This window comes from Myxine glutinosa, chromosome 9, assembly GCF_964187855.1.
Source record: "Myxine glutinosa chromosome 9, kmMyxGlut1.1, whole genome shotgun sequence".
NCBI lineage: Eukaryota > Metazoa > Chordata > Myxini > Myxiniformes > Myxinidae > Myxine > Myxine glutinosa.
In genome coordinates, this window is record NC_136269.1 from 150,084,910 (window position 1) to 150,111,976 (window position 27,067).

Sequence of the window (27,067 nt, forward strand, 5' to 3'; positions counted from 1 at the left end):
CACCTCCACCATCATCCTCTTCACCTCCACAATCATCCCCATCATCCCCTTCACCCCCACAGTCATCCACTTCACCTCCACAATCAATCATCCTCTTCACCTCCACAATCAATCATCTTCTTCACCCCCACAATCAATCATCTTCTTCACCCCCACAATCAATCATCTTCACCCCCACAATCAATCATCCTCTTCACCCCCACAATCGATCATCCTCTTCACCCCCACAATCATCCTCTTCACCCCCACAATCATCATCCTCTTCACCTCCACAATCATCATCCTCTTCACCTCCACAATCATCATCCTCTTCACCTCCACAATCATCCTCTTCACCCCCACAATCATCATCCTCTTCACCCCCACAATCATCCTCTTCACCTCCACAATCATCCTCTTCACCCCCACAATCATCCTCCTCTTCACCCCCACAATCATCATCCTCTTCACCTCCACAATCATCCTCTTCACCCCCACAATCATCCTCTTCACCTCCACAATCAATCATCCTCTTCACCCCCACAATCATCCTCCTCTTCACCCCCACAATCATCATCCTCTTCACCCCCACAATCATCCTCTTCACCTCCACAATCATCATCCTCTTCACCTCCACAATCATCCTCTTCACCTTCACAATCATCCTCTTCACCTCCACAGTCAATACATCAGGTGAAATAACCTTTATTTGTAAACATTGCACTTGTTCATGGAAAAACAAATAAAGGCAACGATCTCAATTTGAAAGCAAAGATTGCAGGTTTTGCTCACAAGATTATTATAGCAGCATTAACATTCTTACCAAACAATACGTGACCAGTTTTAAAAGATCAAAGCGAAAGGTCACACACATTTGCTTGCAAGCAACATGGCGGCGAGTCGAAAAGCTTCAGTTGCTGCAGATTCCATGTGATGGGAACGCATGTTCAAGTGACAATTGCCGTAACCTCGACATATCAGCATTGGCTTCCTGATATAAAAAGTCAATTCCGATTGGGCTTTCCAGGTCATTTTCTTTTGGAGATACTTCATGAACTGAAACTGCCCCGGTCCATGAATGATGTACGCACTTTTGTGTTATCGCTTTCATGGTTTAAAGCTTCTTTTCCCCCAAAGAAATCCTAAATCCAAAGCCACCAGCCTATTAACCAATCGGCTTGGTTGACGGAGTGCAAGGGCTGGAGTTAGGTTTATTGGTATCATGGATTTCAAAAAAAAAGTCACAAAATATGTAAATAATCTATGATATCAAAGGAGTTCTGTCTCAGGTTGCGTCCGTGCGTTAGTCCATCAACAATTGCCCTTTCGGGGATTTACACACCGTATGTGTGCTGGACATCAATTCTGATCACCATCTTATCAATCAGATGCCAAGCAATCTGGAAACAGCATGATATATTGGAATAAGGTGAGGACAGATGGGCCTCAAACAAAAACTCTTCCTTCATCTTCTTCTTCACTTATAATAATGGCGCGTCTCAGTCAATCCCGTTTCTCATATCGATTAGATTCAGGAAACACTTCTATGTTCAATACTTTTTTTTTTTTCCAACATTGCCATTTTATTCATACAACAGTAATATATCACCATATCCTATCAAACAGTATATCTGATTATACACCACCTTTTAAAGCATAACAAAGCAGGTTGCTGTACTTGCAACACAGGTGAGGAAAGGAGCTGCATTATTTTTTTTTTTTTTATTTATTTATTGATTTTTTAAATCTGGCATTAAAAAAACAGCTCAGTCGATGATTTTGTGTTGCACTTCACCTCCCTCCAAATGTTACAACCGTCGAGATGAACTTCTTACCCTCTCTTGGTCTCCAATCAATTATTTAAATAGTGAGTGCCATTTCTGGATAAATGCAATCGCAAACAAGGTCATTCTTATTGGACACATCACGGGGAAGAGAAACTCAAAGATTGCTAACCCATGAAGATTCATGTGATTGTGGCTCTGACACTTCTCACCCACCCACCTCGCAACATCAACTGCGACACCAAAAAAAAAAAACACCTTTAGAGGCCATTTTTCCCCGCAAGCGGGGGGTTGGCCTTTTTCGGGGACCGTGGTGGTTGTTGTTTTTGTTGGTCCCCTTTTTGAAGCAATGTTTTACGGCCGGATGCCCTTCCTGCCGCCAACCCTTTTTGTCGCCTTTTTACGACAAGCAGGGAATTACCAGTGAACTGGTACTCAATTTGCCGACCTCGGAAGGATGACAGGCTGAGTCAACCCCCCTGGCGTTAATTCAGCAATCGATCGGGATTCAAACCCAGGATCCTAGGATCCCAAGCCTCCCTAGCCGCTAGCCCAACACCAGGCTAGTCAGGGCCTATTTGAATGCACCAAGAAAAAGTGAAAAGCAGAAGAACGAGGAACTGAAAAAGATGAAGGATAACCTTTTCCAAGCAAAGCCAGATTACTGGCTGCCAACTTGCTCTCTGCTGCCAACTTGCTCTCTGCTGCCAACTTGCTGCTTGCAATCTCGAAACATTGTGTTCTTGGCATTTTTACAGCACATTCTCCAATCATTTTGCCAAAGGATGTGGAATTTCTCGCATTTACAGCAAGTTAACAAATGGGTACAAAAACGGATGTTGTCTTGTATGTTTAATTTTTTCTTTATGTAGGGGGTGATAACATTTATTAGGTTTGCTAGTCACAACCTGACCCGAAACCCGGGGTTGATTGAATCTTATAACTTACAGTATTCAAGCTTTCCTTTTTCATGAACTCGCTGTGGTTTCAATTGAAAATTCATTTTCTCCACGTACGTCCCAGTTACCAGTCACAGTTACCACAAGTACTGGGTTTAACAATGGCTAAATATATGAAAATGTCTTTTTCACCTCAAAGACCGAAGGTGTCGAGGTCAGTGGGGAAGTACTAGTCACGAGAACCCTTGTTAAAGCCATCGTGCCGTGCCCAAGGACACGTCGAAGGTAACATCACTCGGTAAGGAGCATTCAAATGGATTTTGTTTGTAAAACGAAGGAGTGCAATAAATAACATTAGATTGTGCGTGCATGTTGTTATTTTAATTTGACGTGCTGTGGCCTGGTGGTGTTCCATATCAGTCATGTTGAGGTTCTGTTGATTTTAACTGGTGGTGGGTAAAACAAAATAACCTACCGATGCCATCCTGGAAATGGCCTGGAATTGTAGATAGGAAAGATGTACGAACCCTTAGACTATATCCAGCAGTCTGCTTGACAAGTCCATTATGCATCATCATTATCAACATTTGACTGGGACAAAGGGCCACTTTTGGTGACACCGTCGCTTATCAAACCTCCCTCGAGGCTTGTACCTCACCCTCTTCTCGCTTCTCTGTGGGTGGCATTGGTAGTCTGTACCCTTTGGTATGCATGCCCTCCCTCATTTTGCCAAGGCACGATAGGATGACGTCCATGGCCAGGTTCAGTGTGACGTCCGCCGCACCGGGCCCTGAACCCAACCGGGGGTTCACCTCCACCAGGTCCAGGGCAGAGAGAGCTCCTAATAAAGGAGCAGAAATCACAGGTACCCATCATCGGTTCACAACTCTCCAGTGAAGTAACAAACCATTTCCCATACCGAACATTACTTATATGATTACACAACTTTTGGAAACATGCAATTTAAAAAAAACTAATATGTTCATCCACAAGAGGTCCATCCATATCTTTGAGCTTCCATTTTTAGAATAAAATGCATCCAGGACCGGATAACGTTGATGGAAAACAGCAGCAAAATACGTGGAAGCGAGTCGAGACAAAAACGTAGCACAGCAATCAAAATGGCGTGCACACGCATTTCCCAGAACCTCTGCTGCAGCAATAAAGGGAAAATCAAAACGAGGCAAGACAAGTTGAAACTGCATCCGAAACACAATTTTACCGAAATTTTACCGCAAAATTACCGAAAGGTTGGGCAGAGGAATGTGACGGTGATTCATCGATTCCACACTGACCACGCTCGCATAACCTCTGACGTTCTCCTTCAGTGATCATATAGGTTCCCTTCAAAGTCCTTTAAATGCAACTTTTAACTTTAATAACTTTGGACGTACACAGGATAGAAGTAAAAAGCAAACTAATTCACAAAGTTGTGTTCATGTTCATTAGGCTCAAAACTCTCCGTCTATTTTTTTTACCCTATTGTACCCAATTTTTATTGTACCCAATGGGGTACCCTATTGTTTTTGGATGATTTTTTTCCCTTCCTCTCACCCCCCCCCCCCCCCCCCCCTCACTTTTTCACCTTTATTCGCTTCTAAATTCGTTTTCTCCACAACCGCTCAAGAGCGATCAACACAAAACTTTCAACATTACCTATGGAGACGCAACGTTCTGACTACCTATGGAGAAATATTTATTGATAATTTCAACCTCATTGATGATGTCATTTTGCAGACATATTGCCATATCTTATCTTATCCGATCGATGGAAAAACTTTACAGTCATGCTCCATTATCTTTACGGCATATGGTGCAATCACGATTACATCATCAGTGAAGTGGTGTGGCAGCCACACTGGATAGAAAAACAAACCTTATCCGATCAATGTGAAGCTTTACACATGTGATCAACGACCCAGTTTTGTCAGTTTCTAAATTTATGATGTCATAGAGGTCACGTGGTCTGGCAGTTATATCAGATTAAAACTAAAACCTTTTAAAATCCCGTTTTGTTAAACTGCTGAACCAATTGATGCGAAACCAAGTACATCATCAAGTACCCATGAGGATAAAAATTTGAAAACTAAAACATAATTGCTTAAGTGGTTTCAGAGAAAAAGGTTTTGAAAGATTTTCCTTCAATCCAATATGGTTGCCAAACCATGTGACCTATGATAGTAGGGTCAATATACGAAAAAAAACTCACCTAACCCCCAAAAAATTGATACAAAAGGTTTTCCAATGGATTCTGGTACCATTGGGCATGCTAAATAACATACTAAAAATCTAGTAACATCTGACTTCCGGAAAGGGGTCATTTTCAAGATGGCGTCCAAGATGGCCGCCAGGAGTTTAAAATGGCCATATCTCAATTATTATTCAACCTAGAAAGGTGGTTTTGGTGTCTAACCCTGGGTTTTAGGGCCCAAGGAATCCAATTGAATCAATAAAATTACCATCAGTTAATTATTTAATGACAAGTCCAAGATGGCATCCCAAGGTGACATCCTGATCCACTAAAATGGCTCTGTCGAATAGTAGTCAACCTGGAGAGATTTTTTCAGTGTGTATACCTAGGTTTAAGGTACCCAGGAAATCATCAAAATTACTTAAATAAGCACAAAGTAATCAGGTAATCCAGTAAGCCAGGTTTACCAGCCCATTAGGCATTTGTTGGCTTATACAGTTAGTCGCTATTCATCGTCATCCTCCGACTCCTCTGGAAGAAACTTGTTATGTGGATTGTCACATTCTTCAAGTTGGCACGGTCCACAGGCAGTAGTATATGGTAGTCCATATCGTCTACAAGAGCAGCTACAATGAATGACCTTCAAGAGACTGTCTGGAGCAGCGTTCATTCTTGACATGTGGGACAAACTGATTATCCTGCAGGCTCCACCCCCATTTCATGGCATCCATACCCTCTTCTTTTCCCATCCACACCATGATCTGGTAGTACGCTCTACGACAGTGAAGTTTGGTAGCAGATTCAGTTGGGGGCAGACGTTCGGGTGTTACAAAAGACGAAGCAGAGACAACCTTCTTGCTGAAGGTGTTATATCGCATTGTTGCAAGGGAATCTTTGCACTTGCCACCAAAGAGGATAGCCATTACTCGGCATCCAAGGTCATCGATCACCTCTGTGGTCTGGTTTGGGATGGTGAATGTGTTGGCACAAGACCGAAGGACAGGGTCTCCTTTTACAAGCTTCTGGAAAGCAGTCTTTTTGCCAACACCAAAAATCCGAGAGGTCGTGTCACAACCAGTCATGGCATGGATGAATATCAACTGAGAACACATGTCATGTCTGAGGATTTGTTTTAGACGGTTGATGTCATACACTTTAAAACTGCCATCAGCTTTGGACTTGTCCGATCTGAAATAAAGGCTCTTACTGTCTCCCTGCGCATAGTAAAGGAGTAAGACAAGGAGATCAGTATCTTCTCCAATCAGTGTAGTGGTGTGGAGAGGAGATGCCTCCACTGCAGCCTTTACTATATCGACGTCAGCATCTCCAGGTGCATTGACCACAGTGCAATACCTTTCTCTCAGTTCATCACTTATCATCCCGATCAGTCTCTGTTTATTGATATCTCTTGACAGGACCTCCTCCTTCTTGCCTGAGAACTTTGTCTCAGCAGTGAAGCTGACAATGGGATGAATATTGTGTCCTCTTCTCTGATGCGTGTTGTCTTTAATGGACAGCCCTTCCTCATAGCCATCAAAGACAATGGTCGTAGCTGAACCATAATGCTGGATGGTGAAGTCAGCATACAACTGCGCTATTTCACCATAGCTTTCTCCACTCTTCCATGGTATTCTGTGAAGGAGTGAACCTCCATCAAGGACGTGGATCTCCATTTCTGGTACAGAATCTAGGATGGCATCACTTGCATGATCACAGATCGCGTGAGCTAGTTGTGGCTTATCAGCCTTTCGGAAGACGTTTCTGGCTTCAAAGAGGGCAGGAGGGAAAGGACTGAGCTCATAACTCATAACCTCCTGCAATGATAGCTCTCCAGTTTATAGGATGACGATGAATAGCGACTAACTGTATGAGACAACAAATGCCTTATGGGCTGGTAAACCTGGCTTAATGGATTACCCGATTACTTTGTGCTTATTTAAGTAATTTTGATGATTTCCTGGGTGCCTTAAACCTAGGTATACACACTGAAAATATCTCTCTAGGTTGACTACTATTCGACAGAGCCATTTTAGTGGATCAGGATGTCACCTTGGGATGCCATCTTGGACTTGTCAATAAATAATTAACTGATGCTAATTTTATTGATTCAATTGGATTCCTTGGGCCCTAAAACTTAGGGTTAGACACCAAAACCACCTTTCTAGGTTGAATAATAATTGAGATATGGCCATTTTAAGCTCTCGGCAGCCATCTTGGACGCCATCTTGAAAATGACCCCTTTCCGGAAGTCAGATGTTACTAGATTTTTAGAATGTTATTTAGCATGCCCAATGGTACCAGAATCCATTGAAAAACCTTTTGTATCAATTTTTTGGGGGTTCAATCATATATTGACCCCTCGATGACATCATTGTTATGAAACCTTTTTCCCTATGGCTCGTGGATGATATATTTGAAGTTTTGCATCAATCAGTGAAGTGGTTTCAGATTTTAAAAAATTTTTTTTATATGTTTTCCTTCACTACAATATGGCTGCCAAACCATGTGGATGACATCATAGTTATCAAACTTTATTCCTTGTGGCTCGCAGTTTTGTAAGCACCCACGTATAAATCACTGCTCACAGTTATAAGTGGCAGTTATGGGGATTGACTAGCCATGAGAAATTTAGTTTGATAAAAATGATGTAATGAGATGGCATCATCATTGTGACAGATGGCGTGGGATGCCATTGGCATAGGAACGGGCGTCGACTAACCTGGCACAACTGATCAAGTTAGAAGCGACGGTTCTAGTGTTTTGCCTATCTGGACCACGAAAGCCACAGCCATTCTTGTCTCGTACTTGGGATTCACGCAAACCCACCTATCTGTGTGAGCCAGGGGTCGTGCCCTTGCTCCACTCTGCCTTTAATTACTCATCTTCCTAAATTTACTCTCCCAGATGATTGATGGCGCCTGTCAAGTGTTGTTCGTCCCTAGATAGGCAAGGCTGCGTAAAGGGCTTTTGCATAAGAGTTAACAGGGTGAATCACTTTTGTTTTATACCTTTGAATACTGCACGTGTTTGTTGTAAATCTTGCCCTGTAAATACTGCACGTGTTTGTTGTAAATCTTGCCCTGTAAATACATGCTCATTGTTGTGATTTGTAAATAAATGTACTTTCTTTTGAACTGTTAAATGCTTATGACCTGCTTACTTTTGGCCTTTCCTTCATTGGTCTGACTTAGTGTGTAAGCATAGACGCAAAGTTCTGCCCCACTAATTGGCTCCGTAATTAGCCAACAGCCATCCATAGTACACTTGGCCGTACATAATCGACGGGTGACCGTTGAGGCTACGGTCCCAAATTGGGATCACCAAACCACCGGTAAGGTAACACGTTAAAAAAGGAGCAAGAACCATACTCGGTTTGGTCGTTTCAATCGATGTCCACTGTTAATTAGCAACCCAATGGACCGTGGAGTTCTCAGGTCCAGAGGTCAGGTCGAAGGTGCAAGGAACCCCCTCGTGGCAACCCCCGGACCTTGTGTCCATAACGATAAACACACGTGCGTGCACGCACACACACGCCACAGTATTTATTTTGCATCTATTTGGACTAGATTTAGGAAATCTACCTGAGGAGGAAATGTACCTGAATTGTGAAGCTCCTCAGCGATGTACATGCCTTCACGCACGGTCAGCCCTCCGGGCACGGGCGTGCCCGTCGCGGGCGCCACGCTCGGATCAAAAGCATCAATGTCGAAGCTCAGATGAATTGAACGTTTGGAACTGCCAGCGATAGTGAGCAAGAGGTAAGAAAGCGAACAAATCCTAAGACACACCCACGGCAGGAACAGTCGTTTAAAAGATGATTAAGATGTGCATGGAAAAATGATCCAAGTGTCAACCCCGCGGCCACAATTTGACACTTCATGATCTCTCAGCTTCAAACCATACATCCTGTTCATTTGTCCCGAGTCCTTGTTTGTTTTTATTTTGCACAGACAGCTTAATGATGATCCTTGTTATTAATGCGCACAAATGCTAAGGTCCACAGACAAAGATTTTTTTTTTTATGTGATGAAATTGATTTTTAAGCAATTTAAAAAAAAAGAACAATGTGGTTTTTTATTCGAATATTTTTTGGGGCATTACAGCAGTTGCAAACCTGGCAGGTTCCTCCGCTGAAAATTGCAGAAAACACTGGTCATGACGTCATCTGCATGACGTATTCAACGGAAAGATTGCTTCAGCACGCAAAGGATAATGGCCGCACAACTAACTTCAGACTCGTCAGAAAGTGAATTTGAATAATTTTCTGATCAATAATCCTCATATTAGGGAGGAGACTGAAGGTGATTTAGGCTGGAATTTGTAATTCATTCAGGATGCAGCCGATAAATTGCCTACTCGGCAAAAGGAACCGTAGGATCTTTCATGTAAACTGTGTTTGAAGAAGAGACACCGGTCTAAGAAGTATTTGTGCAAATCTAGTGAGGGATATTTCAAATGATCCAAGGGTTGAGATACTTTGTGATGCAATGCCCTGCCTCGGAAGTACCAACATGATAGTTTATCAGCGGTAAAGAATCCTGCCCAGATTAGACAAGTGATGCAATGCCCTGCCTCAAAAGCACCAATATGACAGTTTATCAGCGGTAAAGAATCCTGCCCAGATTAGGCATGTGATGCAATGCCCTGCCTCAAAAGCACCAATATGACAGTTTATCAGTGGTAAAGAATCCTGCCCAGATTAGGCATGTGATGCAATGCCCTGCCTTGGAAGCACCAATATGACAGTTTATCAGCGGTCAAGAATCCCGCCTAGATTAGACATGTGATGCAATGTCCTGCCTCGGAAGCACCAATATGACAGTTTATCATCGGGTCAGAATCCCACCCAGATTAGACATGTGATGCAATGCCCTGCCTCTGAAGCACCAATATGACAGTTTATGAGCGGTCGAGAATCCTGCCCAGATTAGACAAGTGATGCAATTCCCTGCCTTGGAAGCACCAATATGAAAGTTTATCGACGGGGTGAGAATCCCACCCAGATTAGACGTGATGGAATGCCCTGTCTCTGAAGCACCAATATGACAGTTTATCATCAGGTCGGAATCCCACCCAGATTAGACATGTGATGCAATGCCCTGCCTCGGAAGCACCAATATGACAGTTTATCAGCGGTAAAGAATCCCACCCAGATTAGATGGGCGATGCAATGCCCTGCTACTGAAGCACCCATATGACAGTTTATTGTCGGGTCAGAATCACACCCAGATTAGATATGTGATGCAATGCCCTGCCTCTGAAGCACCAATATGACAGTTTATCGTCGAGTCAGAATACTTCACTTTTTCTCAAATTTCTAAAACCCTCAATTTTCATCCGATTGACTTTAACTTTGAATAGGATATGCAAATCAGCTTACTGAATTCAACCACCAATTATATTTGAGTTCAACATAGGCCAAAATGTCAACATAGATCAAATTTCTAAAATTGTAATTTTTCATCCGATTAACTTAAAATTTGAAGGTGATTTGCAGATCAAGTCACTGAATTAAACCACTAATTATGTGTGAAGTCAAAACGATGCTCTACCGAGTGTCAAACCTACTTTGTTCTATTTTGCCAAGTGTCGCTCTTTGAGTGATTTTTCATTTTCTTTCTTTTCTGTCCGAGCGATATCTCAGCCATTCTTTGAGCTAGGAAGCTGAAATTGGGGCACAATAGTGAGCACGTGCTTTGGCAAAAAGAGTATTTTTATCTTTTGATTAATCTATTTATTGATTAATTATTTAATTATCATCGATTTATTAAGTACTTTTTTTTTTTTTTTCATCTGGGCAATATCTCATGCACCTTTTGAGCTAGGAAGTTGATATTTGGACATGACAATTACCAATTAATTTGGTTATAAAGGGTATTTTTGATTTGCTGATACATTAATTAATAGATTAATTATTTAATTTTTAGATTAATTACTTAATTCATTAATTTTAAAAAGTTACAGATTCGGATGAAACAGTAATGGTTTATGTATGCTATTAGCCAATTGATTAAGAAATTAATTATTTTACGATTATTTATTTATTTAAATTACGCAAGTAATCAATTAATCAATCGATTATTGTACACTGTTCCCTTCCAATCCCGTCTCCATGTGCTGCACTGCGGCATCGCCAGGCTCCTAAGGTGCCAGTAGTGTAATAATGTTGCTTCTGGGACACCTCCGTTTAACATGGGAAATCCCTATCTAATGTCATTTACCCCCTTGTCTTTTTCAAAAATCATAAACACCTCTATTTCTCCCACCCTCATCTTTATGAACCTTTTGTCTGTAGTACCTATCCTTAATGTTGTTCATTAGACCACTCAAACACTACAAATATTTGTTTTCTCTTATAGACCTATCATCCTTCTTCTACATATCATCTGGCAGATTAATCTTTGACCCACTCAAACATTGACCCATTCACTTCCATATTAATTCTTTCCCTCCCTCATTGCCCCTAAAGACCTCTATTTCTCTCACCCTGTTCTTTACGAACCTTCTAACCTTTTGACATGTTATCCTTATTCATTAGACCACTTAAACACCTGTGATCCTTCTGACCTCATGGACCTTTTAACCTTTTACTCTTAATATCATCTGGTGAATATAACCCACTCAAACAACGACCCTACAAATATTTGTTTATGCGTGGGAAATAATTTAATTCTCCTACAACTCTCTTCACCATCTAATATATTAACAAAAAATATGTTTGAGTTTGGTTCTTTATTAAGATATTTTAACTGAGCTAAGATAAAATGGTAAACCTCCCTCAATGTTCTTGCTTGAGCGCCTCCAGTGCCACATACCATTTTTTGGTAAGCTCCGCCCACTTTTTGGTAAACCACGCCCATTTTTTACTAAGCCCCACCCACTTTTTGTTAAGCCACGCCCACTTTTTACTAAGCTCCGCCCACTTTTGCTAAGCTCCTCCCACTTTTGCTAAGTCCCACCCACTTTATAAACTCTTCAGCATTGTATCATTTCCAGGTAATACATTACATCATTTTCAGAGAATTTCCATCACATCATTTCCAGTTAAGACACGCCCAGGGAATTTCCACAGGAAGACACACCCAGTCCTTATAAAAGGCACCGACCACACAGGCTTTTTCAAACACGCTTTCTGCTTCACTTGAGAATGGACTACTATGCCGAAATGGAATGGGATAACTTTGCTATTCCATGGAGTCCTACTACCTGTGTAGAACTCAACCTTCAGATTGATGAACTGGACTCGAACCTCTTATCAATGGAGGTAAGTTTGTTTATTTATTTATTTATTTATTTTTTTTTTTTTTTTTTTTTTTTTTTTTTTTTAAGATGAGACTCGTGTAAGAGTTAACAAAGTTTATTTTAATATTCATAGAGCTTGATTTATACAAATAAAAAATATTGTATTAAATTAATACATTGTTATTTTCTTTCACAGGAAATTGTATCTGAGATACGAAATGAAAATTCTGCTTTTAACACAACTTGGGATGAAGTTATTTTTTTGTTTGAAGACATTTTGAACAACCAAGACCCCCAGAACGAGTTCTACCTTGATGACCCAGCCAAAGAGTTATACCTTGGAGATCCACAAAATCCTGAAAAAGAGTTTTACCATGATGATACTTGTTGTGAGTTATCAAAACAAAACCCACTGAACAAGTTCTACCTTGATGAGCCAGAATACAAGTCATACATTGGAGACCCACAAATTTCTGAAAATTGGGAAAGGAGAGTTCTCCCTGATGGTCCGCAGTTATACTATGTGAGACACATCATAGAAACCCTAAAAAATTGGGCAAGGAGAGTTCTCCCTGATGGTCCGCAGTTATACTATGTGAGACACATCATAGAAACCCTAAAAAATTGGGCAAGGAGAGTTCTCCCTGATGGTCCGCAGTTATACTATGTGAGACACATCATAGAAACCCTAAAAAATTGGGCAAGGAGAGTTCTCCCTGATGGTCCGCAGTTATACTATGCGAGACACATCATAGAAACCCTAAAAAATTGGGAAAGGGAAGTTTTCCCTGATGGTCCGCAGTTATACTATGTGAGACTTATCACGGAAACCCCCAATATTTCTGAAAATTGTGGTTTTACCTTGGGGACTTGGAAATATGGTTATATTTTTGGAGACTCGGAATGGGGGTTTTGTTTTGATGACTCGGAATGTGATACCTATCTTGGAGGCTCAACAGGAATGTGGTTATACCTTGGGAACTTGGAAAGTTGGTTTTATTTTGGAGACTCTACCTGTGGGGTTCCTCTTGGAGACTCTTTGGATTCTAAAGCAATGAACAATGTTCTTTATTTAATGACGCTTGATTTAAGCAATATCAAGAAAGTTCGAGGAAGAAAATGCTGGAAAATTCTTTCTTCCCATTTCTACTTCTTCAAACTTAAAAGCCTTGAAAGACAGAATTGGAGGAAGAGGAAAAAAAAAAAAAGAAATACGTATTTAAAAAAGAAGAAAAGAAAGATTATGTTAGGGTTTGGGTGGGATTTTGAATGTGAGGGTTAGGGATGGGGTTGGGTTAGGGTTGGGATTTTGAATGTGAGGGTTAGGGTTGGGGTTGGGTTAGGGATGGGGTTGGGTTAGGGATGGGGTTGGGTTAGGGATGGGTTGGGTTAGGGTTGGGATTTTGAATGTGAGGGTTAGGGTTGGGGTTGGGTTAGGGATGGGATTGGGTTAGGGTTGGGATTTTGAATGTGAGGGTTAGGGATGGGTTGGGTTAGGGATGGGGTTGGGTTAGGGATGGGGTTGGGTTAGGGTTGGGGTTGGGTTAGGGATGGGGTTGGGTTAGGGATGGGGTTGGGTTAGGGATGGGGTTGGGTTAGGGATGGGGTTGGGTTAGGGATGGGGTTGGGTTAGGGATGGGTTGGGTTAGGGATGGGTTTGGGTTAGGGATGGGGTTGGGTTAGGGCTTGGGTTGGGTTAGGGTTTGTATATTATTATGACTCACTCGCACATACACACACACACAAAAGTTAAGCCCCAACTAAAAAGTTGTGGGATTCTGTGTTTGGGGTTCACAGATTTAAAAACGTATCCCCATTATACACACACAAAAGTTAAGCCCCAACTAAAAAGTTGTGGGATTCTGTGTTTGGGGTTCACAGATTTAAAAACGTATCCCCATTATACACACACAAAAGTTAAGCCCCAACTAAAAAGTTGTGGGATTCTGTGTTTGGGGTTCACAGATTTAAAAACGTATCCCCATTATACACACACAAAAGTTAAGCCCCAACTAAAAAGTTGTGGGATTCTGTGTTTGGGGTTCACAGATTTAAAAACGTATCCCCATTATACACACACAAAAGTTAAGCCCCAACTAAAAAGTTGTGGGATTCTGTGTTTGGGGTTCACAGATTTAAAAACGTATCCCCATTACATTTTATTTATTTATTTATTATTTTCAAGGGTATTATCTGCTTACTTGTGTTTTTTGTAATTCTTGTGAGTAAAATGAACCCAAGATTTCTTCTCCATTTAAATCATATAATTTGTAGGTCCAAGGGACTGTATCCATTACATCAATGATTTTAAATAATTCACGAGTCCATTTTTGTGTATAACCTTTCTCAAAATGACTTTTCCATTTGTATATTCTTACAATATCACCAACTTTAAACTTGGGCTTTCTCAAATTAATCTCCTTTTCATATTCTAATTTTGTAAATGTTTCTGATGGTTTTGATTGTGTTGATGAATGAACTGTATTATTGTAATTATCTACAATATCCTGAATTAAATACACCCATTTTTGAGAACCGAGTTGTGTGAATTTTTTATATAATTTCTCTTTTAAAGTACGATTAAAACGCTCAATAACAACTGCCTTTCCTTCATTAAAGGTGCTGTATAATTTAATACCCTTCCCCTTAAGAAATTTCATGAATATTTTGTTATAGAACTCTGTTCCCTCATCAGTCCATAACTTCTTTGGTTTCCTTTTATCCCGATCAAATATTAGCTTAAAGGCTAACATTAAAGTATCACCCCTTTTATTTTTTAAAGGGACAACCCAGGCAAATCTACTCCTCAAATCAATAACGGTTAAAGCATACCTGTATCCCCTGTCATTATTCAATTCAATTAAATCAGCGGACCATATGTGGTCAGTGTATTTAGAATAAACCTTCCTTCTTTTAAACTTTGTGATTATAGGTTTGTGTAATTCTTCAGCCAAAAGCTCCTCAGTCTTGATGGCATCATTAGAGCCTAATAGTTTTTTGAGGAATAACCAAGACCAAGTTTCAATTTAGCATTTATCAAATTTCTCACAATAAACCTATCAACTTTCTCTCTCAACGTTGGATTTTGTATCAAAGACAAATTATACAACATTTCGCTGTCGGCTTTATGTTTTTCAGTCAACGTAGTGGTTTTCCCATAAGCAATATCATGCTTCATACACACTTCGTCAACCCTATTTGTAGGTTTAGACCAAGGTTTAGGATTGTCAGCCTCATCTAATCTTTTATCCAAGTTTGTTCCTGGACCACAGAAAGAATACCCTGGAAGGTGTAATTCCCCTGGAATTCCAGTTGTTGTAAATTTACTTCCTGACAGAAACTTTTGTATGTCTCCTCCTCTTTTAGGAGAGATGAATTGGCACTTTTTAGAGCCACATACTTGACATATTCCTTTTTGATAAACTCTATTATTTTTAGCTTTAACATAAGAGATATTTTTAGATTTAGTTTTCTTTTTACATTTGAGACAATAACTCATATTTATTTATCAGAAAAATTCCGACAGAGTATCAAAACCTTTTTGGTTTTCAACATATACATTTCAATCTTTATTTTTAAAACATAAAGAATCCTAAGGAATGCCTTCACTCTCTCCTCCATTTATTTACAAATAAAAACTAACTAAAGTCAATGACACCAACATCATCAATCACATAATCTTTTCCTTCTTCTTCTTCTTCTTCTTCACCACTTTCTCGTTTAAATCTCCTCCCTGAAATTGAAGACATTGACGTTCTTATTTTTGAAACCATTATCTTCATAAGAGTTGTTAATTCTTTAATTTCCTCTTCGGTGCGTTGAGATTGATTTATTTGCTTTAATACACTCAATCTTTTATGAATCTCACTGATTTCCATCTCCCTCTCCTCCCTCTCTCTTTGCTCCCTCTCCTCCTCCTTCTCCTTTTTCTCCCTTTTCTCCCTTTCCTCCTTCTCCCTTTTCTCCCTTTCCTCCTTCTCCTTTTTCTCCCTCTCCTCCTTCTCCTCCTTTTTCTCCCTCTCCTCCTTCTCCTCCCTCTCCCTTTCCTCCTTCTCCTTTTTCTCTCTTTCCTCCTTCTCTTCTTCAACTCCTTCCTCATCCCTTGCTACCCTTGAGTTTGAACCCCAAAGAATATTATACATATACTCATCTGGATTTTGAGATATTCTTGTATCTATAATTATTTTTCTCATAATAGGATACCAATAAGATTTGTTGACGATTTCTAAAAGAGTTTTATATTTCATAACTTTGAGAAGTTCATTTTTATTTAATACTTTAAACAAGTCTCTATTTGTGGGTTTAACAATATCAGTATAAGGCCAGTTTTTAATGACAAAATTTCCATGTGTATGTTCCAATTCGTACGGTATGTAAAACCGAGCACCCTTTTCTTGTAGGTATCCTTGAATACAAAAATTATAATTCTCTTGTAGTCTTCTTCCTGCCATTTATGTATCAGAAATATATGTGAGATTAATATTATGACAGGTAATACCACCCCATCTTCCCACTACCAAATCGGTTTGTATTCCTCGGCTTTCTATCCTTATCTCATTACCTTCCTTCTTTGTCATGCGAACCATCGCTATACTATCATATATTTTTATTTTCTTAAAATCACGTATTTGTTGTTTACTAATTGTACTTCCACATAAATCCTTATCTTCACCAAGTGGATAATATTCTTCTTTACGAGACTGATTTAAATCATGTAGGTCTTCTAAGTTTATTGAAAAAGACCAATTATACCCTAAATCAGGCATATCATACCCCCATTTATTAATTCGCATATTAACTAAATGTCCTTCTTTATAAAATTCAATTGTAAGCAGGTAGTTAAATTCAATGAGGAAAGGTGTATGGTCAGTATAACCAGGTGTTGTGGTTGTAAATTTTACTTGTTTCACAAAACGTGCTGTTTTATTTAACAAGTGTGATAAATCACTGAATCTAATTAAGTCATTCGCATCTGTAGGGTTTGGATAATTGATTAATTTATAAGTATTCTTCATATTAATATTTTTACTTATACTATATTTTTGTCGTTCAGCCTGTGCCTTTGTATAATAATTTGATAAATCAATATCCTGGGAGGATTTTCCAAAGATAGAACCATCTTTTCCAACATAAGTCATTTATATTAGATTAAAAATGATATTATAAAAATTTTCATTATTGTTGAGTTGAAATAATACATATAAACATAATTGACCACAACATTTAGAATTAATTTCTTGAACTTGAAATGTTTGATAAACACCATTCTGTAAGAATTGTATTACTTCAACAGGTGGTGGCATACCATAACTATCAAAATAATATTTATCCTGACTATTATGAATACAAACCCAATGAGAACCATTCTGTGTGTCTAAATTCATAATAATATTCTTTGTATTCTTATTTATATGTATTAATTCATCTCTCATACAGATTACCACATTATCAATTTTTAGTGTTTTACAATACTTGGCTAGTTCTATATTTGACGTTGTATTCTTTCCAAATTGTTTAAACCATTTATCCATTTATTTATGAGAAAGATACAATCCATTACCCCGTTTAGTTAGTTTAACACCCGCTTGAGCGATAGAGGAAAGCATATCACCAACCAACAATCTAGCTTTATCAGGTAGACTTTCAAGTTTTTGAGCAAAATCTACAATTACACCACTTCCACTAATTTGTTTCTCCAACTCCTTGTTATGTCTTTCCAATTCTTTTTGAGCTTTTAGTTGTGCCTTCCTTTCGTTAGCAGTTTTTACCGCTGCTGAAATACCACCAGTCAATGCTCCCGCCGCACTTAAACCAGCAAATAAAGGAATTAGAAACGGGAGAAATCCTCCTCTTGACTCGTCTATTGAATATTTCTTTAACATAGGTTTCGTCATTTTAATTTTAAGTGATCCAACATCATTTAGTGTTTTTACTTGTGTGTGTGTGAGTAAAACATCAATTCTTACAGCTCCTTTTCTTTGAATTGTATTAACATTAATAATACAAGGCTTTTGATTTTGAATACAAGATGTTAATTTATTAAGATTGATTTGATTAACATATACCCCTACCATTTATTTATGAGAAAAAACCTATGTGATATTAATCATAACACCATTATCTGTATTAATCTGTAATTCTGTTTCCTCCAAAAGCAAACAATAAGCATCAACTTCTTCATTCTCCCCTCTTTCAATGTATAGAGAAGTATCCACTCGATTAGACTTTATAGTTTCCTTTTGAGAACTCAGGTCAATTGCGTAGATTGTATATAAACCTTTAAATGCAACCATATCCAAAATAGGATCATTATTACCATTACTTTCACACACTTTTTGGTAGGACTTGTAGGCTTCCGCATAATCATTTTTTTCCCAATCAATTTCCAATCTATCTCGCGGATAAAATGTGCCATCAAGAGAAACCCGAAGTTGTTTCACCTTAGCATTATCACTCAGCGCATTATTCTTATTAGTACCCTCCTCTCCATCTGGTTTTTTAAAAATGAGCCATAGGTATCGTGGCTTTCCTTCAAGAACACCCAAATTCCAAGTGTAGGTAGTGTGTTCCAGTTTAACGTGTTGACATCTTCTTTTAAGGTATGATACATTTAGCGGTTTCTTTGAGTTAAGTCTTCTATTTAACATCTCCTCCGTTTTAAGATTAGGAGTATATTCATTGATATACCAACACAAATCATTAATAACAAATTTATTATTGTCGCCAAAAGCATTTTCAGCCCCAAAAAGCAATCTATTTACATTATCATTCCTTTGTAGTTGAAATCTAATTTTAAGACCATACAAAACTTTATCATAATCACAAAATCCAAATATACCTTTAAGAGGTACTGCTACGGTAAAACTATTCTCAGCTTTTGCGTCATCATTATACATTGACTTCCTTTGACTATAACCAGGGTCTGTGTTTGTTCCCGTTGACATATCAGGAATAAAGCCTTCAACAGCTCCCTTACCCATTCTATCACCAAACGAATATAGTGTAAATTTCATCATTTCAGATGTAGCAGAGACATAATCAACCGCTTCAACCTCTTGTGTTCCAATATACAGGCGAACACTGTCAAACATTTTCCAGAAGAAATCATTTACGAGTGTAGCATTAGTATTATTCGCAGCCTTAGTGAATTTAAATTTACACAGCAAGAAACTATCAGCTATATTCAAGTAAGTTTGTTGATTATTTATTTCAAAACTTTTTGTTCCGTTTGAATTCCAGTCGGTTCCTGTAATAGCATTTACCTTAAAATAGTCTTCCTTTTTAGTAGAGTTTGAAATGATAATCGTATCATCCAAATCATAGATACTATCAATCGCTTCCATACTTGTATTTATATAGTATTAAAATTGTTGAAACCCTGACCCAAGTATTTTAATGATTTTTTGTCGTTCTTGTGAAGATAGTTGAGTTTTACCTTTTTTAATTTCTTTGATTGCTTGTAATTTATGGGACTCCTTTTGAGCATCTTTTATACTCTTTACAACACCTGCTACATTTCCCATGAGAGAAGCAGTTGAACCAATTAGGTCTTTATGTTTAAGAATGGTTGAACCAATACCCATTAGAGTATCAATTATCCCATCTCCTTTATTTCGAAATTGATGACCCACACCCCGTTGTCTCTTAGGTTTATAGTATCCTTTACCCACATACCTTGTATAGTCTGGTGAAAGGAACATGCCCTCCCCTGTAATTATTTTATATTTTCCCAACTCGTGTTTTCTTACAATAACCATTATTTATTTATTGAAAAACTTCACGTAGGTGAATTCTGATGGATATAATTTCATCATTAAAGGATATCATACGATTATCTTGGTCGGTTATCCTAAAATTTACTCTGTATATGGTTTTTCCTGACACAGGTAAATAGACAAGATTTTTTGGTTCCATATTAAATTTATAACCAATCGGGGTTGAGTATGCACTGAATGAAAATATTGTATTTGTTCTTATTCCATCGTTATAAGCACCATCAATCAAATCACAATGAATTAATACTGAATTTATACCGGAGGATATTTGGATAACATTATCACTGTAAAACGTCCCGTTATTTTCAATCTTTTTTGAAGAGAAACCCAATAGCTCTCTGAACGAATTTTCAATCGTGAAATCAACTTTATAATTATTTTTCAGTTTAATAGTTGATTTTGAAGTGTGTGTTTGAATATCTATTACAATATTTTTTGGTTCATCACCTTTTTCTTTCATAAGGCGAGAGACTTCTGAAGATATTTGAGAAATCTCGTAAGCTCCAGGTGAAACAGTTATAGTTTTGTAGGCAGTGCCTGGATTATAACTAAACTTGTTGTTTTTCTCTGTGATATTAAAAAGGGTATTGTAAGTTTCCATTGACAACAAAGATGCCTCATATGAGGTAAGGGGGTCAAGTTGTAGTGGGTAAGGGAATGAAGCTGTGTAATCGCTCGTTGTGAAATTAAAACTAAGAATTGTGCTTCTCATCTTATTTAATATCTAATAAAATATCTTTGTATTGACATTTATTAATTATTTTCATGTTCATCAACTGATCTAAAATGGCTGAGGATTCATTAAAACAATTGTTGTTTCCAGCCTTCTTACTACCTAATAACAATAATAGCCTATTAACTAATTGTGATGGGTCATTTGGAAGAAAACTAACACCCGAACCAAGCTTACTTAAAGCATCAATAATATGTTTCTCCTTCTCATTCTTCTTACTTTTACCAGCAACAGAAACTCCATAATCAAGTGTATTTAACAACTCAATATATACCCTATCTTCCTCTCTTTCCATATCAAGTGGTTCCTCAAAATATTTTGAACCGCTGAATCCGGGGTTTGTTAGAAGAAACATTAATCTTGGAGTTAATTTAACATTTGGTTGAGTAGAACTCAAGAACATCAATTCATCATTAAATATCAATACCTTTTCTTCCACAAGATGAAACACTGCTGGTTCTTCTGTTGGAATGAGACCTGCTCTGGTTTTTGAACCCGCAGAATATTCATTGTTTTGAAGAGCTTCCACAACATAATTAGGGGGTTGATTTACCTGCTCAAGTTTCCGAAATAATCCCTCGTCATCATATTCTAATTCACCAAGTTCTTGTTTTGTTATCTGACTAAAATCTTTGAGCATTTGAAGTTTTTTCGGAGTAAATTCTACCGTGGGAACTGTCGGGTGTTGAGTTTTCAAAAGTGGTTTAAAGAATTTCTCTTGTTTTCTTTCAAAGGCTTCTTCACCAGTTAGTTTCTGTCTCCGTTTCTTCTTTATCTCTTCCTGTTGTTTAACAACTTTTGAAACTAATTGTTGATGTTCCTTAAACTTTCTTTCTCTTTCTTCAGTATTCATTTTCTGTATTTATTTATTGAAAAATATCATTTAGTATCTCATCTTGTTTCACAACAATATATTTATATTTTCCAATCGTGTGTTTCATATAATTTTCAAATTCTTTTTTACTACATAACGTAGAGCAATTATCTCTCCAAAAATTATTTACATCTATTGAATTTAACTTAAATAAAATAAAAGTATTGGCATTGTTTCTTATTGAGCGTCGAGGGAGTTGAAAATATGATTGACTAAGATATATACAATTACAAGAAGAATGTCTCCCTCTTGTATAGTAGCTATCCATTACTGTTTGGTTTCTCTCATTAACACAATCATCAAAGATGACAAGGTTCTTTTTTGATTTATCTAAATCTTGAGGTGAAGGTATATCATCCGTATTATCACTGAGAATACAAGTTATGGGTTTCGATTTTGATTTCTGTGTATCACAAAATAATTGTATTATATCATCAATATTATAATCATTTAGTTTGTTTTGAAGTTTAAATAAACCGATAATGTCTTCCTTTTTAAGACCCGCATTAAAACCCTGTGAGAGTAGTTGATACTCGGGTTGAAAACTTGACTTTGTAAAAATTATTAAATTATCATAATCTAAAAAATTAGAACCAAGGAGCATCTTTAAAAGTAAACAGGTTTTTCCACATCCGCTTGAACCAACTATTAGACATCTCAATGAATTTGGAATGTTTTTATGGTTATTAAATTTTATCTTATTTTCCCAAACGGGTAAAAAATCATTCATTTATATATTTGGAAAACAAGTTATCCAACTTTTTTTGAGCTATTTGAGAAACTCTATATTTTATCCTGAGTTCGGGTTTAATTTCAAAATAATCCATTATTTTATTTATATAGTATCTTGTATTAACATTTCCATTAAAATTATTTTGAATAATAAATATCATTAAACCCTTATACATTTCCTCAATACAATTAGTCTCTTCCCTTGAAAGAAATGGTGTATTATCATCACAATACTTAACATTCATCTCTCTTATTAATCTTGTAAAGTAATTCATTTTTGGTTCTAATTTAAAAGAGTTATATATTTTTTTATATTTCTTATTATCATTAATTAAAATTAAATCACAGAAAATACATTGTTTATATGAATCCTCATCATTAAGCCCCACTCTATCACAAGCCGGACAATTCTCTAATTTATCATATGGAGAGTCTGGAAATTCTAAATATCCTTCAGAACTTATCATATTTATGTGGTAAATTTTTACTTAAACTAAACGCAAGTTTATTCATTAATAAATACAATGTTTCAAAGCACAAAAGACAAATTTCAATCAATCTCTACTTCGGTGGAAGATATAGAAAAATATGTCAAAGATGTTAAATTGAACAAAGATAAATATGGAAATTTTTGGGTAAAACCAGTTATGGAAAATAACATGAGCCCCTCTATTTCATTTAAAGGAAGAGCTCTAACTATACCTGGAAAGACATCCATTGAAGTAAATCTAACAAAAGTTTCTCCTCTACTCCTGGCAATTTATTCAAAGCTTGAAAAAGTGATTGACCACGATACTTTGAAAAAGAATGATAAGACCATTAATAATTCTAGAGGAGACATTTGTATTTTCTTTAATAATCCAAAGGGTGTAGATCTAAGTAAAATGAATGATGTTAATATTTCTGGTGAAATGTCATTTCGTTCTATGATAGTTAGAGATTATTTAAAGATAACTTTTGATATAAAAATTGTAGAGATTGAATCTGTTAATGAAAGAAAGTATATAGATATTGATGGGAATATTTTTCTTGCTAATTAAATATGAGTCAATACAGCAGTGAAGATTTTACTATTTCATTGAACTCAGACGATAGTGATGATAGTATTTCATTGAACTTGGACGATGGTGATGATAGTATTTCATTGAACACAGATGATAGTTATGATACTAATAGTTTGTGCTCAAATGATAGTTATGAGAGTAGCTTTATTGATGACTCTGAGTATGATTCTGAGTATTCATGTGATAGTTATGACTTAGATGATTCTGAGTGAAAAAGTGTTTTAGTTTAAGCACAGCGATATATATAAAACGGAGCTGTAAAGCTCAAAAGTGTTTTATTTTAAGCACAGTGATATATATAAAACACCACGTTTTCTCACGCTATAAATATGGTTTATTGTGATACTTGCGAGAAGGAAGTAAAATATTATAAACAACATATTCTCACCGCAAAACATACATACAACATTTTAAACAAACTTTCCCCTCTTCCACCTGAAACAAAACACTGTTCTACATGTAATAAAAATATCCTCAAGAAAGGCTTCAAAATACATCTTAAAACAAATCTACATTTATCAAATTTTATCACAACTAAAAACTCTGATGGAGCATTCAAAGGACATATTAAAATAAGAGTCTTTAACTTCAAACCTCCTGAACCAGAGTCTATAGTTGATGCTGTAGAAATAGTTAAACCTGCTGTTCAAACGTTGATTGAAAAAACACTAAAGGAAATGAAACCACTTAAATTTTATATGGGAGTAAAATTAGAAATGACAAAGGATGAAGGAGTTATAGATGCACCATACATGAGAACTGAGCCACACTTTATATCTTCATATCAAGATTTTAAAACATCAGGAGTCTATGATGAACTTATTAAACAAGAGCAAGATGTGGATAATTCAATCGTAGGAAGTGGATTCAATATAGGAAAAATTATTTACATAGACATTCATATTCTTAAATCAGATCCTCTAAAAGCTTCTTCTTACATTGATTTACCCAGTGTTATCAAAAATAGAAAAGCAGTTATCAATATCAAAAATAAAGACAATAAATGTTTTCTCTGGTCTATTTTAGCACACTTACATCCTCCACATTTTCATGATGAAAGAGTATCTCATTATAAAAAATATGAGAATACATTAAATACGAAAGATCTAAAGTTTCCGATGACTTTAAATGATATTCCTAAATTTGAAAAGATGAATAATTTATCAGTTAATGTTTATGGTCTAACAGAAACAAACAACATTCAGGTTTTAAAGCTTTCTGACAGTTGTAAACAAACTCATATTAATCTTCTATATTTTAATTCAGACGAAAATTCACATTATACATACATCAAAGATATTGCTAAATTAATAAAACCACAAGTCTGTAAGAGAACAAATAAAATATATATTTGTTTGCGTTGTCTTAACTTCTTCAATTCACAAGAAAGATTAGATAAACATTCAAATTATTGTGGCGAACATAAATCAACGGTAATCAATATGCCTAAAGAAGGCTCAAAGATCACATTCAAAGATGAAAATAAAAAGATCAAACATCCATTTGTTATATATGCTGATTTTGAAAGTATTTTAGAAAAAATTGATACTGCTTCTCAAGATCCAAAAGAATCATACACAAATAAATATCAAAAACATACTCCTTGTGGTTTTTGTTATTATATCAAATCATCCGTTGGTGATAAATATAACAAGTTAGAGATGTATAGAGGCTCAAATACCCCAGAGGAGTTTGTGAAACGACTAGAAAAAGACTGTGTTCGATTAACCAAGATAATGAGAGAAACCAATAAACCAATGTCCTTAACAAGTAAAGAAAAAAGGGAATTTATAAAAAACAATGTCTGTCATATTTGTGAGGAGAAAATTGGTAAAGGTCTAAAGGTTAGAGACCATTGTCATCTCACTGGTAAATATAGAGGTCCGGCTCATCAAAGTTGTAATATTAATTATCAACTCCCCTCTTTCATTCCTGTCTTTCTTCATAACAACGCTCATTATGATACACATCTATTTATCAAGGAACTCTCAAAGACTTCTGGAAGTATCTCAGCAATTCCAAACACGGATCAGAAATACATTTCATTCACAAAAACAATTCACACATCTCCTATTACTCATATCAGATTTCTTGATACATTTAAATTCATGGCAAGTCCATTGGTTAACTTGGTTCAAAATCTAAAAGAGTTTCCATGTCTTTCAGAGTATTTTTTAGATAAAGATTTTCTAACACAAAAGGGAATTTACCCCTATGACTATATGGACTCATTTGAGAGATTCAATGAAACACAACTTCCTTCAAAAGAAAATTTCTATAACAAATTAAATAATAGTCATATATCTGATAAAGATTATGTACACGCACAAAATGTTTGGGAAAAATATAACATCAAGAATCTTGGCGAGTATCACGATTTGTATCTCAAAACTGATGTGCTTTTATTGGCCGGTGTATTTGAAGCCTTTAGATCTGTTTGTCGCACTGGATATGGATTGGATCCTGCTCACTACTACACAGCACCTGGATTGGCCTGGAGTGCGATGTTGAAAATGACAAAACAAGATTTGGATTTGATAACCGATGTTGATATGCTTTTGATGATTGAAAAGGCAAAAAGAGGTGGAATTTCACAAGTCTGCTCGAGTAGATACGCAAAAGCAAATAACAAATATCTTCCAAATTATGATCCAACGAAAGAGAGTTCTTACTTGATGTACTATGACGCGAACAACCTGTATGGCTGGGCAATGTCTCAGGCTCTTCCTTATGGAAAACTTAGATGGGTAAAGGAAAAAGACTACAAAAACGTTTTACAAGATGTATGTATCTCTACACAAAAAGAATTGGATGAAGAAAAAGTTGGTTATTATTTTGAAATTGATTTAAAATATCCAGAGGAACTCCATAACCTACACAAAGATCTCCCATTTGCTTGTGAGAAAGCAAGTCCAAAGAAAGAATGGTTGAGTGATTATCAACGATCGTTTGATATAGGTGAATCAACAGAAAAATTACTTACTACATTATATAACAAGAAAAATTATGTTCTACACCAAAGAAATTTGCGACAATATTTATCAAAAGGTCTAAGAGTAGAGAAGATCCATAGGGTTCTAAAGTTCAATCAAAGTCATTGGTTAAAGGGGTACATTGATTTTAATACACAAAGAAGAACAGAGTCAAAAACAGATTTTGAGAAAGACTTTTATAAATTGATGAATAATGCGGTCTTTGGTAAGACTATGGAGAATGTGAGGAAAAGACAAAATATCAGACTATCAACATCTTGGGAACAAGCATCAAAATTAATTAATAGACCGAGTTTTACTCGAGCTGAGGTCTTTACTGAGAACTTTTGTGCGATCCATTTGATTAAAGAGAGTATTGAAATGAACAAACCTATTTATATTGGAACAACAATTCTTGATTTATCAAAGTCATTAATGTATGATTACTTTTATAATAACTTGAGGAAGAAATATCAAAATGATGTTAATCTACTTTATATGGATACAGATAGTTTTATTTTGAAAATTAATACCAACGATGTTTATTCAGACATGAAAAGAGACATTAATATCTATGACACGAGTAATTACAGTCCAGAGAGTGAGTTGTTCTCTTCTAAAAATAAAAAGGTGATTGGAAAGTTCAAGGATGAATTAGGAGGAAATGTTATGAGTGAATTTGTGGGATTGAGGTCAAAGGCTTATGCTTATAAATACATTGTGAATAACGTTGAAAAGACTGATAAGAAGTTAAAAGGTGTAAAGAAAAATGTTATTAAAGAAACAATAAACTTTAAGGATTATTATAACTGTTTAACAACA

At 36.6% G+C, this 27,067-nt stretch overlaps 1 protein-coding gene across 1 annotated transcript in view; it reads right to left on the bottom strand.

Moving 5' to 3' along the window:
* Nucleotides 1-668: 668 nt before the first annotated feature.
* The window catches only part of ARG2 (arginase 2), a 90,052-nt gene continuing 63,653 nt past the window's right edge, over nucleotides 669-27,067 (bottom strand). The window contains exons 7-8 of the mRNA XM_068127935.2: nucleotides 8,452-8,588; nucleotides 669-3,503 (exon numbers count right to left, since the gene is read on the bottom strand). Of these exons, the coding sequence (XP_067984036.2) occupies nucleotides 3,292-3,503; nucleotides 8,452-8,588 (349 nt within the window). The 3' untranslated portion in view covers nucleotides 669-3,291. The remainder of the gene's footprint in view (nucleotides 3,504-8,451; nucleotides 8,589-27,067) is intronic.